The 14,182-nt window shown below is 40.0% G+C and overlaps 1 protein-coding gene across 2 annotated transcripts in view; it reads right to left on the minus strand.

The window, feature by feature from the left end:
- The window catches only part of glis1a (GLIS family zinc finger 1a), a 42,038-nt gene that overhangs the window by 23,099 nt on the left and 4,757 nt on the right, over positions 1–14,182 (minus strand). For both annotated transcript variants that reach the window (XM_079648553.1, XM_079648554.1), the window contains exon 2: positions 3,336–4,450. In XM_079648553.1, coding sequence (XP_079504679.1) covers positions 3,336–4,205 — 870 coding nt within the window. In that variant the 5' untranslated portion in view covers positions 4,206–4,450. The remainder of the gene's footprint in view (positions 1–3,335; positions 4,451–14,182) is intronic.

Raw genomic sequence — 14,182 nt, forward strand, 5'->3', positions numbered from 1 at the left:
TGCATTTTGCATGATAGGTCCCCTTTAAGGTAACAAAGCTTTAGTTTACGGCCCGCAGTTTATAGCCTGCAGACTGATATTTGCTTCTTGTCAGTTCCGTGTGTGTGTGTGTGTGTGTGTGTGTGTGTGTGTGTGTGTGTGTGTGTGTGTGTGTGTGTGTGTGTGTGTGTGTGTGTGTGTGTGTGTGTGTGTGTGTGTGTGTGTGTGTGTGTGTGTGTGTGTGTGTGTGTGTGTGTGTGTGTGTGTGCGTTTTGTTCCATGCAATTTGGGGAAAGGCCATTACCTGAGGTTTATGATTCAATAACCTAAAACGTATAAAAATTAAACCGTGATTTATGACCTCCTTACTCGTTATTACTGTTGGACCAGACTTCAACTTCACTGATATGTAATGTGAAAATATGATTTTTATTATGTGTTACTTACAGGCCAACATAATATTTCTTTTTGGTTACCAGAAGTAAGATAAAACAAGGATGTTAACAAGTGAATATAAAATACTTAAAAGGTCCAATAGGAGTCCATGGTGTTTTTTTTTCACAATTTATCATGATTTACTCAATTGAAATAAAAACATTTATCGATATACTGTAAAATGTGCCAGATATTGGATAAGCATTCTTATATAAGCCCAGTATTCCCTTTTAATTATGTTTTGAATGGTGGACCAAAATAATCAATATGGTCTTTAGGTTGGAATAAATAAATAACAGCAGTCTTTCATGTTAAAGGACAATACTTTGTTGAACTAATGAGACCTGGATTGCTTTGTAACTTCAACGTACGTGTATGTCGTTACCTGGAACTGAGTAATGATGCTGTCATTTTTCTTGAACGGAAAGTCTTGGCGATGTTTGTGTTATTGACGCAAAATGAACTACAGTGCCCTTGTTCATTTTAGTAAAGAAACGTGTCAGCCAGTGCAAACCTGTGCCATTGGTTCCACATGTTTTTTGTAACAATGGCACTTTGGCACAGAGAAATAAGATCAGGGTTGGCAACACAGATATTTTTGGTCTTTCCTGGGGTGTGTTGACGGAAAGGAAAACATAAAGATATCCTTTATATGCATCCGACCAGTATGTTAATGCAGGACCATAAGTTATGACTGATGAATCCATCATGTTGTATTTAGAAACGCCTCAGGAGCTTGTGTTCACAGCTTGAGTAGCACCTGTCTGATCTGAACTTAACATAAAGAGCCGTCAAATGAGATTGAATTCAACACACACACACACACACACACACACACACACACACACACACACACACACACACACACACACACACACACACACACACACACACACACACACACACACACACACACACACACACACACACACACACACACACACACACACACACACACACACACACACACACACACACACACACACACACACACACACACACACACACACACACTTTCCATTACTGCACCAGGAATGACTTAATTTACATGTTTTGACCAGAGCAGTTAATGAAAAATAAAATGAAGTTATTCATATAGCTTCAAGCGTCACTGACTTTTCTTGTGAGTTGTTTTAAATGTATTAATCTGTTTGCAGGCGACTCGCCAAAGTCATATATTTACAAGCTTGCAGCAGGTTTAATCATTTGAATGAACTAATTAACTTAAGAAGGAAGCGTGTCCCTGAATGAAGATTTCTGAAGGAACTATTCATCGCAGCCTCAGTTTGACGACAGCAAAGAAATCGCTGGGGAATAACGGAGAGAGTTACTCACCCTCAGGGACGGGGATTTGGAGCCGAGCTGAAGGTCATCATGAGACAGATGTGTTCAGGCAGCAAAAGTTGTGTTTCAAAAAGTGATTCATGACAGATGTGAGGCTTTGCTGGGGCTCAAAGGCCACGGTTGTGATGGTCAATGCAGAAAGTGTCTCTTTTCGGACCTAATCTGGTCTGGTTTCGTCTTTATCTGGGACGTGCCTCCTAACTTTTTCAAATGCATCCGATTCTTTTTTTGTCTTTTTCTAGTATGTGCCTCTTCAATGTTTCATTTTATGGGTTTATAGGCTATCAGCCTGTATGTTTCACAAGTCAAGTAGCTCAGACACATTAAAGGCAGGAAATGGTCAAAGGGTTTTCTCTGTGGGAACATACAGTATAGTTTACAGGAAGTGCAATGTGATGTTAGAAATGTTATTTTGGGGGAGCTTTGTTCATCGGTTTTAGATTTTGCAGAAAGTAATGCAACAAAAAGAAGCAGTGATCGCTTGGATGAAGAGTTACAACCTCAAGCTTTTACAATATGTTTTCTACAAAGTAGCTGCTCAACAGGTGTTTGGATCCCCAAGAATGATGGGATTTGTAGTCTTTAATCTCACTTGCCGTCATCACGGTAACCAGGGGTTTAAACAAATCAACCCAGACATCAAAACCATTTTTTACATTTAAATAGGGACGTTTCAGATGACAGGGACATTTAGAAGGCAAGACAAAGTATCTTGTTGAAAGACTTTCTGTAAGAATTAGTGATTTATCAGTTGATTGCATCATTACCTAATAACGTTAAATTATTGGATTTCTCAGAATAACCTCAGGGCGATCAGCAGGTTTTTGGATAATGGCTCCTAAAGACAAATCCTCCATTCATACAACACCTACATGTCTCGTCATCTGGCGAGCATGAGTAAGGGAAACCTGTCGCAAGGAGAGGAAACCATTGGATCATCTCTCTGTCTCACAGCCTCTCGATCAACGGCTGCACAGTGAAGTCGAGACGTACCGTAAGCTATGTCTTTCAAATCCCCTTTCAATGAAACAAAATGTTGGAAAGGATGAGATTTGTTTTGACTGACTGAAAATGGTCGTATATGTTTTGGTGGAGCTGATTTGGAGAGGTTAGCATTGCTCTACAGCACCTCTAGTGGTCAGTTGTACAATTGCTAATTTCTCAACCTTTCATCTAGGAGTGAAGTTTATTTGCCTTGATTTATGTTCATTTATATTCTCTTCTGCTCCTATTAGTATTTATTCAACCTGTTTTATTAGGTAAGACCAGGAGCAAGTTTATTTTTGCATTCAAAATGCAATACCTGCACTACAACTTTATTAGCATGGAACAAGCCCAAATTGGTTTGTAGCAATAAAAATCATTAATTTCTGACATCGTGCTAACCACCAATGTTTAAAGTAGAAACTCTTTTATGACCGTCTTGTAAATATTTGAATGTTTCTTGTATCTTTATCTCGCCGCATGTTAAGCAGTGGAAAGCAGCCAAGTCTGATTTATTGATAAACACTTTTTTTTTTTTTTTCTGTAGAAATCAAAGTTATTGCGATCCACCAAACAAAAGAAAAGCGACTCACCATGCATTTATTGGGCTTCTCTCCGGAGTGGACCCTCATGTGGATGAGCAGTTTGTAGCGAGCGTTGAAGGGTTTGTTGCGTCGCACGCAGCTGGCCCAGAAACAGGAAAACTCTTCTCCTTTGCGCTGGTCGATGTGAACCTTCTCGATGTGCCTCACCAGCTCCTCCTGGCTGCAGTAGGTGGCGCTGCAGTCGATCCAGTGGCACGTCAGTGGCTGGTCCTGATGGTCCACTGAAGGGTCCTGGCCTAAGGGTCCGTTAAGCCTCGGGATGTGAAGTTGGGGGCCTTCCTGACCTTTAAAGGTCTGGCCCACATGGAACGGCTCCCCCTGCTGGTTGTTGTTTTGAAACTGTTCCCTCTTACACGGTGAGAAATCATCTGCAGGCTCTTGTTTTATTGAGTGATACTCTTCCTGTATCTTTTGTTGTAGATGAGGAGTCTTGTTGCCACCAGGTGCATCAGAAAGAGGGGAGGAAAAAAACAAAGATGATGAGGAGAAGGAAGAGGAAAGAGTGGAGGGTGGAGAGCCAAAAGGAGGCGATGTGGTACAGCTAGAGAGCATGTAGGATAAAGGGAGGGAGGGCTGGGGGTAACAGCTGAACCTCTGGGTGTTGTGTTTAGGATCTGTGTGCCCCGGGGTGGCAAAGTCCTCCATTGTCTTTTCTATGTGGGAGGTGAGGTCGCGGCCCAGCGAGGACAGGGAAGTCCTTGGAAGACAGCACACACCGAGACCACCTGAATGCATGGAGGACTGACAGAAGCCACCAGAAGACAGCGGCGCCTGAGGGTCCTCGGCATCCTCAAACACACTGCCGAAGCCAGGAAGAGTCAGCTGGACGTCTGGAGGCCCGAGGTCAGGGGGCCACATCCTGGCCCCCCGCTGGCAGACTTCCACCAAGAGACCCTTTCAGTTAAAAAGCTGCTGCTGATTCTGCTGGAGAAACTTCAGGCATCCATTGGAGGTAAAACGGTCAACAGCATCTTCTTATTCCTAAATGTAATCAAATGACGTTCATTTTCTGCTGCTGGCATCTTCGCATTTCAAACCCAGCGTGTGTAAACTTCTGTCATTCGTTCCAAACGGCTGCGTGGTCAGTCATCTCTCGCGCTGCGCTGTAGGAGACAGAAACCAAACCCAAATGAGTCATCTCAAAAAAGTAATGCAATATGAAAACAAAACGCTCTGAAACATATCACGTAAGAGATTTGAGAAACAGCGGGTGAAGAAGTAACGGGACCCTTTAATTCAGTAAATGAACCAATACAAAGATGAAAGTCCTGCAATCCAAATCCTACATGAAGAGTTATTTTCCAAGTATTAAAAGCAAGTGTATAAAGAGTATCAAAAGTAGAAGTGAATAAGGTAAGTTGTGTGGTTCCCAACATAGGGATAAAGATACATTGAGTAATTGATGATTAAAAGATGAATAAACAAGAGGTTTTAACACACTATTTCCCATATCCACCTGTATACTGTTCGATATGTAAAATGATAAAAGTATACAGTAAGTAAAAGCAGTAAATGTACAAAAATTGATGTCGCAAATCTATGATTCAGACGATGTGACTTGCAGCATAAAACCCCACATTTGTCACACTGCAAAGGTTTTCCAGCCATCAGCAACCCTGCTTTCAATGATTCACAACAAATGGACCAAGTCGCCTGGCAGAGACGCTCCCAGATGAAGTGAAACTAAAACAAACAGCGTGCCCGACCTTCTTGTCAGCAGGCTTCAATCACACGGCTCAGAGTGCGACGCTGCAGCGACTCGATGTATATTTGGTTTCCTTTGAGCCGCTGTTACGGTCGGGGCTGATTCATTACTGCATTAGGGCCACCCTTGCAGCAAACAGCCACTCGTTGTGTGGCAGCAGATTGCCTGGAACCTGGTCCAGATGCTTCTCACAGAGGACGAGTAATGGACCACATCTCTGGTCCTGCAGGAGGCTGGGGCTGGAAAGTAGTGGGGCAAACAGAAGTTCCCCTGCTGCCTCGGTCACATGTACAGAAGCTCTACTGTGCAAAAGTCCAAGAGGGTTTATTAGAAAACGTTTTCCACTGCCAGATATTGATGATGTATTTTACAACGGGATCCCCGCAGTGTGTAATTAGTCATCGGAAGCATTCAGTTATTTTACGAGATTAAAACGGACACAGCGAGGATGATGAGTAACTTCACGTTTGTAGTTATATTAGCTGACACTTAGAGTCACTAAGTGTAGGTTCATGCCCGTAGTTTCCTGGTATAGTCTGGGTTACAGTTTTATGATTCTTCCCGTAAATCGCGGGAGTTCCCCCCCCCCCCCCCCCACCACGAGAGTCATGTTGCAGAGCAGTCATGGGAACTGTGGTTGAGTCTTAATTAGAGAGGTTGCGATGTGTCTGTGTGTCAACAAGTTGAACTGGATTACTAATTCCTTTGAGCAGAAGATGTTTGAAATATCTTAATGCAACCTATTACTTGTTAGCTTTGAGATCTAATACCATGTTAAGAGTTTTGAGGGTGAACTGAGGGATTAAGGATGTACACAAATACATTAGATTCACAAAAATCAAACAATAAATCTGATAAAAAAATCAATTTACTTATATCTGTTGAATTATGGCAGATTTAATGTTAACATGAGGGCTGGTTTGATGCTAAACAAGGACCAGAGTGAAGTCCTGCAGCAAATATAGCAACATGGGAATTTTATTTTAGCAGTGTCTGTTCTCAAACCACTTTGGTGTTCATCCAGAAAGAAGAGTCAGACAGTAAAACTAAGAAAAGTGTCCCACAAAGCCTCAACCGAGCCAGCACACTTTATAAAATAGTAGGCTCATCTCATGCGGTGTCTTTTAAAGACTCACTTGCTGAGGTTAGCTAAACACAGCTGTGGCGTTTCAGGACAAGCAAATGTGTACTTGTCTCAACAATAAGCACTTTATGTTCTTGAATTACAAACCCTTTGTGTGCTTTTTGGTTCAAGTGAAACATGGGGAAAAGATCCTTTTTGAAATGACTGACGTGAACTCACAGAGTAAACAACATCCAGCTTCCCTAAATAATCTGTGTGTTGTTACCGAGGTGTCGGTTTCAGACTGAGACCTGTTGCTGAACACGCTTTCAATATTGTCACATAGGTCTATCTATGACTAATATTGATATCAACTTCATTTATACATTGGAATTTGATACTAGTTTTATAAAGACCAGAGTTCATCAGGTGCATGTGAACGCCGCCATCTGGGAAAATCTGACATTTCTATTTATACATTTTGTTTGTTTCCCTCTTTTAACCCTATGGTTACAACATTGAACAAATATTGTCAGTTGGACCAATACATTTAAAAAAGACTATTTTCCAAATGTTTTAATTGAGAATTTTAAAGGGAGTTGAGAAAAATGTATTAAAAATCTAGGTAAGGTCATTGCAATTATACGACCAATAAAACAGCATGCAATTCTTGCAAACATTTCATTATTTGTTTTTACTTTACGTACAATCAGATGTGTTTTTGATTATGCATGCACGAGTACATGTACATGTTGTTTGGTCATATCCTCCGAGCATGGACTAACTGTCATACATCACTCCTAATAAACGGATCAGAGACATATGGAATTAGCATCATGTGTTTCCATGTACTGATTTGTAATCCTGTCATTGCTTTTTATGACATTCCTATATAAATCAAATAATATGTGATGCGTTTGAGAGGGAAAATAAGTGTAGTAAATCTTAGTTCTTGGATTTAAAGAAATACATAGGGACAGGTTTTGTGGTTAGACATGCCCACAGGTGCAGTATACTGTATTTCAGGTTATGACAATATGTTTGCAAGAGAACAAACTCTCATAAATGTGCCTGGCTGACCATTAAAGAAAACATGTGGATTACGTAACTGTCGCTCTTGTTTTTATAAACGACAGGAGAGTCTGGTATCCCAGGGACGGAGAGAGTTGGCTGGACGGTGAAGGTTTACACTTCAATAAATAATTTGTGCCTCAGGATCTAAGTTTTTAATCCTGTGAAACCAATTTTGTGGGCTATTAATGTGCTTATAAATCATAATTTACTTGGTCGTCAACATTTATTTATTCAGAGGAAATTGAGGGAGTTGCCTGCTTTACATTCTCACTTACACACATCCATAATATGGAAACATACTGAACGACTTCAGTTTTCTACTGGCAAACACTGTGCCGGTGCAGACTGAAAGAGAGGGTTCTTTTTGAGACAGGAAGGAGTTGCTTATTCATTTTCCACAGGCACAACATTTCAGGAAGCAAACCGTGGAGATACAACTACCACTGCTTCCCCTGTAAAACCCAAACTCCATAAAAAAGCTCTCAATATCCTTAAAAGTTAAGCAACAGGGCTTTACTAGCATTCAAATGCAGATTCTCACAAAATGTTTAACTACCCATCTTGAGTCTCAGACGATCATTTAAAAAAAGTCGTCAAAATACAGAAACAAAAAGGGAATTCAAATCTAAGTCAAACTGTCAAATTGGAATGAGCAACATTGCTGATATGTTGGTTTTAGTGGAAATGTTACTAATGAGTGACAAGAAAGGCCAAAAATACAAGTCTTATTCTTACATAGTTTGTACCGGTACATTTTTTCGCCTGTTAAATATCCCTTTCATTATGTTTCTTTAGGCTCCATTTTAGACATCCAGATGTCCTATTCAACAGCGGCATTATTTGTATCTGCTCTTTTACAGAAACAGGTAGAAAATCACGCCACATTTCACCACTTTAGTCCACCGTATCAGAAGACACAGGACAAATGCACAAGTCATTCCAAAACAATATCACTCAAAAGGAAAGCCAAGAAGAAAGTAATGCAAAATCAAACATATTTCAGATCAAACACAATGCTGAGTTTGGAGCACAGTCCTTCCCGCTGTGGGAGGAGCAGCAGGATTTTCTGCTTAAATAGGGGGGGTCAATTTAGGTCTGAATGTTATAGGATATGCTGAGGAGTTTGTTCTTCTAAAAACATGCTGTACTTCGTCATTCATATGCATAACAGCTGAGAATGTTCTGCTTTTGTTTTGTCTTCTTTGAGTTTTATAAAATGTCACAGCAAACCGAGCTGTCAAACTGCTTCAGCTGAGAACCTTAAACAAGAGGATCATGAGGTGGAGCCTCCAGAAACATTTATTCATACTGAGGGAAGAGGCCCAACCTGAGAGCTGCACAAAGACGCAGACTGTTGATTGGAGGTGAACGATATCTTTCCACTCAGAAACTGATTTTTAACTGAGTATTAGCTGTCGACAAGCCACACAATCCCTTTTGATAATCATACCCTTATTGTCTAAGGTCTATGGGAGGCTATATGACGTTGATTATACAGACATTTCTCTACTCATAGGAAGATATTGATAGCTCAAAGCACAGTCTAACATCATAGACAAATAGAAAACAATTAAAACCGTAAAATTGTTCTAGCATCGCTTTGAACCCCGCAGGAAAAATTCAGTATTGTTCTTCAGCAATGGGCCAAAAAGAACAAAGGAGGAAATAGTGTGACATTGTGATAAATGAACAAAGTCCATTGGTCGGAGAATGTGGGGGATATTATTGGACTTTAACACGGGAGTCAACTGTTTGCTTCCTTTCCACGTTTAGTTTCTTTCTTCCATGAACTAACATCTATTTTGTGCCTAAATCTTATATAAATTCCCACTGTAAAACATTTTGTTTTCAACAGTGGCGTGTATCAGTATTGCAAGGCACAAGAAAACCATATCATCCTGTTGACTTAAATGGAAGGCATTCAAATAGTCTGTTCAGCTTTGCACCGTAGAAATCTGACCACAACAAGTGAACAACATAGATGTTAGCATTCAGACTGGAGGACCTATGAGGCTGACTGACACACAAAAAAAGGTCTACTGTGAACGAGAAGGCTGCAAAGACAATTGACTTCACGTTGACCTTCAGTGCGAATAGTCGAACACATGTGGACAGTAAGGTCACACTAATGTCCAGGTGTAGAGTCTAAAGACATTTACGTCACTAATGAGGGACACATGGCTGTAAGTTGCCACATCGTTTCTGAACATGTCGTCTCAGTGTGCCAGTCTACATCCTGCAGCCAAGTCTACAGAAAAAGGTGCTGATGATGATTTTTCCAGAAATGTCAAGACACAGCAAAATAGAAATCCAGTGATCAGAAGCTGCGGCAATACCATGACAAACTCCAATGATGATGCCAATGCCACTAAGTCATGTCTAAATGTTGAGGCTTTGCTCGAGGTCTTGGTGACAAAACCACTGATGCCTGTGGAAACAGAGCTTACAATTGAAGTGAGGAATTTAAAATGTAAAGACCCAAACAGAGGAGGTGATTACTCTTCCATCCCTGCCTGGTTATATCGATACTCCAGCTGGAAGAGGCAGAAATGATGCAGGACGGAAAAGCAGAATGGTATGTGTTTTTTTTAAAGCCACAAATCAAGATCTGATGAAGGTACATGGCAAGAACCCGGAACATTCACCAGAACAACGGGACATTCCAACTCTTTAAACCTACATGGAGGAAAACATTCCTCCACAGATATACATACTGTACTCGTCTCTCTAAAAATAATGATTCTGGATTTTCCTAGATTCCCCAAAGGTTTCCAAGGATCGAAGACAAGATTCCTATCCTACGGTATCCATAACAGTGCGGTTGTTTTCAGTCAGATATGTGCATACAAATAAAGAACACTCATCCACTAGTCCTCACTTGAGAAGTTGCTGAGTCTATAATACGGTCTGCCAACAGCTTCTCCTTGAGGATGGATACTTGTGTAAATAGGACTGATACTTAGGCATATGAAGGATATATGAACACCTTTCTCATCAGGCACATATCCATAACATTTACATTAACTGTATCCATGTGAGATACTGTCTATCACACATTCATGTTACTTTATATGTATATATTTTAGTCCTATATTTGAACTTGCAACATGTTATATCAGCGTTTCCGCCAGGGGGGCGTCTTGCAAAAAATAATAATAATTTGAGAGAACCCTCTGCTTTTCTGCTAAATCACAAAACAAACACACTGCACTTGTTGTTCCCCGTAGTCTTGCATCATCAACATGAATGTAAATATATCTTTACGTATAAACAGTGGGTTAACACCCGATGTGTCATACTAAGAACTTATGAGAATGTAATGAGAATTAGACAATTACACATTAGTATTTGTATCTGTATTGATAAAGGTGGGTCTTGCATTACTTGGTATGATCTGTGGTATGACCCACTTAAATGCAGTAATGTCCTCCTAGCACACACAAGTGATTTAACCCCCGATTGACCTCAAGTCATGAACATGATCAGTGTGGTCAATGCTAAAACTCTCAGTGTCAGCATTGTTTAACAAATCTCCTCAGTTATTTTGATAAATGGGATCATTTGTTTCATTGATAAGCGAACACTCCCAATTCGATAATACTGCAGGCTACTTTGTTTTGTTCTATTGAGGCCAAAAATACATTCTTTGGCACTTTTGAGATTTTGAGAGGCAGTTTGGGTCAGAGTAAACTCAGTGGGAGCAGGTGACTAACAAGGTCTCGTGTTGCACAAAATAAGAACGTGTTATTGGACGAGAACTCATGCGTGTCATCTTAGCAAGGGGCTTGGATTGCTGTTAACTTTAGACACAGTGATCCTCCCGGGGCTCTTCTTCTATGGTTTATACTGAAATGTACTGTATCTCTGAGCTAACAGAAGAGTGTTTTCTTATTGTTTATTTTTACTGGATGTTCTTTCTAAAATTCTTCTTGTGTCTGTTTTTCCATTAAGTTCACATTTACGGAGAGGGTAGAAACTGTACTACATACCTTACCTAAGTATTTCCGTTTAATGCTATTTTACACTTCTACTTCGCTACGGTTAAGAGGGAATGGTTGGATTTGTACCACATTTGTGATTTGTTGTAGTTAGCTTCACACCTATTGTAACCATGGACCAACTATAAGCACCAAAGCACATACGATTACAGTTTTCTCATCCCGATGTTGAAATCTTAATCGCAGCTACAGTCCATCAGTCAGCATCTGCAGCAGTCCGTTCTGCACAAAACACTCAGGACCGATAGCTGGCTTTTGTTATCATATGACAAAGTCAGGCTTCCCTCCATTTCCAGTCTTTATGATAAGCTAAGCTAACCAGCTCATGGCTGTAGCTTCATGGAATACATCTTAACATCACTACTTATTCTTCAAATTGTCCAATTAAGAAAAAGAATCGTGAGACTTAAGTGCTTGTAAACAGCTGCAATTACCAATTATTTTAATTACCCATAACTGCCGATTGTTTCCTAGAATACATGGTAATCATTTGTTCTATAAAATGTCCATCTCAGTTTCTCAAAGCCCAAGGCAAGGTTTTAAAAAGGTCAGAGGATTTTTACATTGTTGTGTTGTTACTTTAGGTGAAGCCAAGGGTCTAATATCTGGTATGTAGAAATAATATGACGACAAGAGTGAAATTACAGGAAATAACTAATGAGTTCTGGAAATGTGAACATGTTTAAGAGATTTTCTTAGATTGATGTTGACATCTAATCATCCTGTTTCAGCAGCTAAAGTGCTGTCTCCAATGAAAAATCCCATTCCCTTCACAAATAAGTGGGTTTAAGTCTCACAAAGCAAAGGGCAGTGTGGATCTCGCCCTCATCAGTGCTCACCTATCCCTCCATGCTCTCCTCTTGGCACAGCTAAACATTTACAAGCAGGTGTGGATCTGTGAGAAACTCTGACTGAGCGCAGATGGCAGGAAATTCCAGTGAAATGACAGTGGATCGTTCCAAACCACAGGACAGTGTGAGCAGAGTGAACCAGATACAGCAGAAGCAGCGCCTATGGACTGGACTGAGACTCCAAGGCCTGCCAGCATCTTGAAATAGGAGCGGCTTCTCAAGACGTCTGCTAAAACTCTCCTATGATGGACTGAGTCTGGTGTGGTGGTACTACTGAACAACTTCAATGTGTCTTTGAAAATACATTTTGGATGGTATATGGTCTTTGAAACCTCGTAAAAATAGATGATGTTTTGCCTCGAGTGGGTTTTTTTATAGCAGTGTGTTTGGCGAAACTTCAATGTTTCTGTCAATAGATCAGGCAGGACTATGTGAAGCAACACTTTCCAGCTCTGCATGAAGCACTGCTCTTAATTATGTCATAGGAGAAAACACCTACTGTACACACACACACCTCAACACACAGCCAATAACAAATAATACATACAGAAGTCATGTAAACTACGTATATTGTGGGATTACAATTATTATTTCATGGGCTATTTGCAAATGTGTACAATATACAGATATAATAATTTACTTCATGCACTTGAATGGCCACAGAATTGAAGCATTGGGATCAGCCTTAATGTGAGAACCTGATTTGTGTGCCAGACCACTACTACTAGAAAACAATAGCTTTCTAAAATAAGACAGTGAAAGTTTTGGAGTCGTATTGCATTACATGTGGGATCGGAGGGGAAAGAATGAAGCTGAGAGAAAGTGCGGTAAGGAGAAAAAAAGGCAAACTTACTCAATTTGAATTAACACTGTCAAAATACACCAACATATTTTCTGTCTGAGCATCACTGTATAAAAACTCATATTTCAGTTTATATTTGACATTTCTCCCTGTGATTTTAGCTGGCCCTCTGGATCCTTTAAAACACTCTTTTTTGTACTTAAACTTTGAAATGTAAATTGGTCTTTCCTCTGGGAGCGGATGAAACGCCGAAAGGTTTGTGTGCTCTGCATCTGCTTTACATTTTATGCGAGGCATCATCAATCTTGACAGATCCCTTTTAATGTAACTGCTTTATTTGTTATACTTGTATGTTAGCTTTATGTGGCTTCCAGTTATAATATTTAAACTTTATTGCAATTCCCCCTTCGACATGGTCTTCTCTTAAGTGTACATGTCCCAAAACTAACTACTGCAATAACAGTACATTATGTTGCTACTGGCGACTAAATACTCTGTAAGACTGTCATTTCAATTTGACACAATATTCTCATTGTGTAAGACTGTTCGGCCTTCCTGCATTATATTTCCCAATTTGGATCGTTTTCTGCTTTTCACTGATTTAATAAAAACTTGCTGTAACTCCCACCTCCCACCAAAGACCTCAAGGGATATAAACTAATTAGCTTTATTGTGTTATCCTTTATATATGCCTTGTGTAATCATCTACAAACTTGAAACACTGCAGCTTCATGAAGTGGAATCAATAGGTTGTCAAACTCATTTAGCCAGCAGAAGTAAATCTATCCTTAAAGCAATGCTAATCAGTATTTTTCATATTAAAATTGCAATGGCAATGTATATTATACGCTTTCTGCTCAGCATCAAACAGCTGACAGACCTAGTTACTCAGGCGGGTGAACATAAAGGAACATTTAGCAGCTAAAGAGCCAAACATTTCCCTCAGGAGTTGGTCGAATCTAAACCAGAGCTAAAAGGAAAATGACTTTTGGTTTTAGATGAACTCAGAGGCCAGAAACATGACTCCAAATACAGGCTAATGTTGGTCAATATCTGCTGGATGTTCAAATAAACAACTGCCATATCAACTTGACTATGTCAGACATTGTGCCCAAGTGGCCAAAACACTACGGCTACTGCTTTGAAATGAAGAACAACACATCTCAAAAGGCTGTAGCTACTGGACCTCAGAACAATATGACATTCAGCATTGCTTATTTAACTATAACCTGACAAACCAAGCAAGCAATAAGTGAACTGGAGAACTACCAACTACTAAATTAAATTTCATTTATTTTGATGCAATTTATCATAGTTCTAATACATAGCATGAAACCGCTAT

This window comes from Notothenia rossii (assembly GCF_949606895.1).
Source record: "Notothenia rossii genome assembly, chromosome: 9".
In the NCBI taxonomy this organism is placed as follows: Eukaryota; Metazoa; Chordata; class Actinopteri; order Perciformes; family Nototheniidae; genus Notothenia; species Notothenia rossii.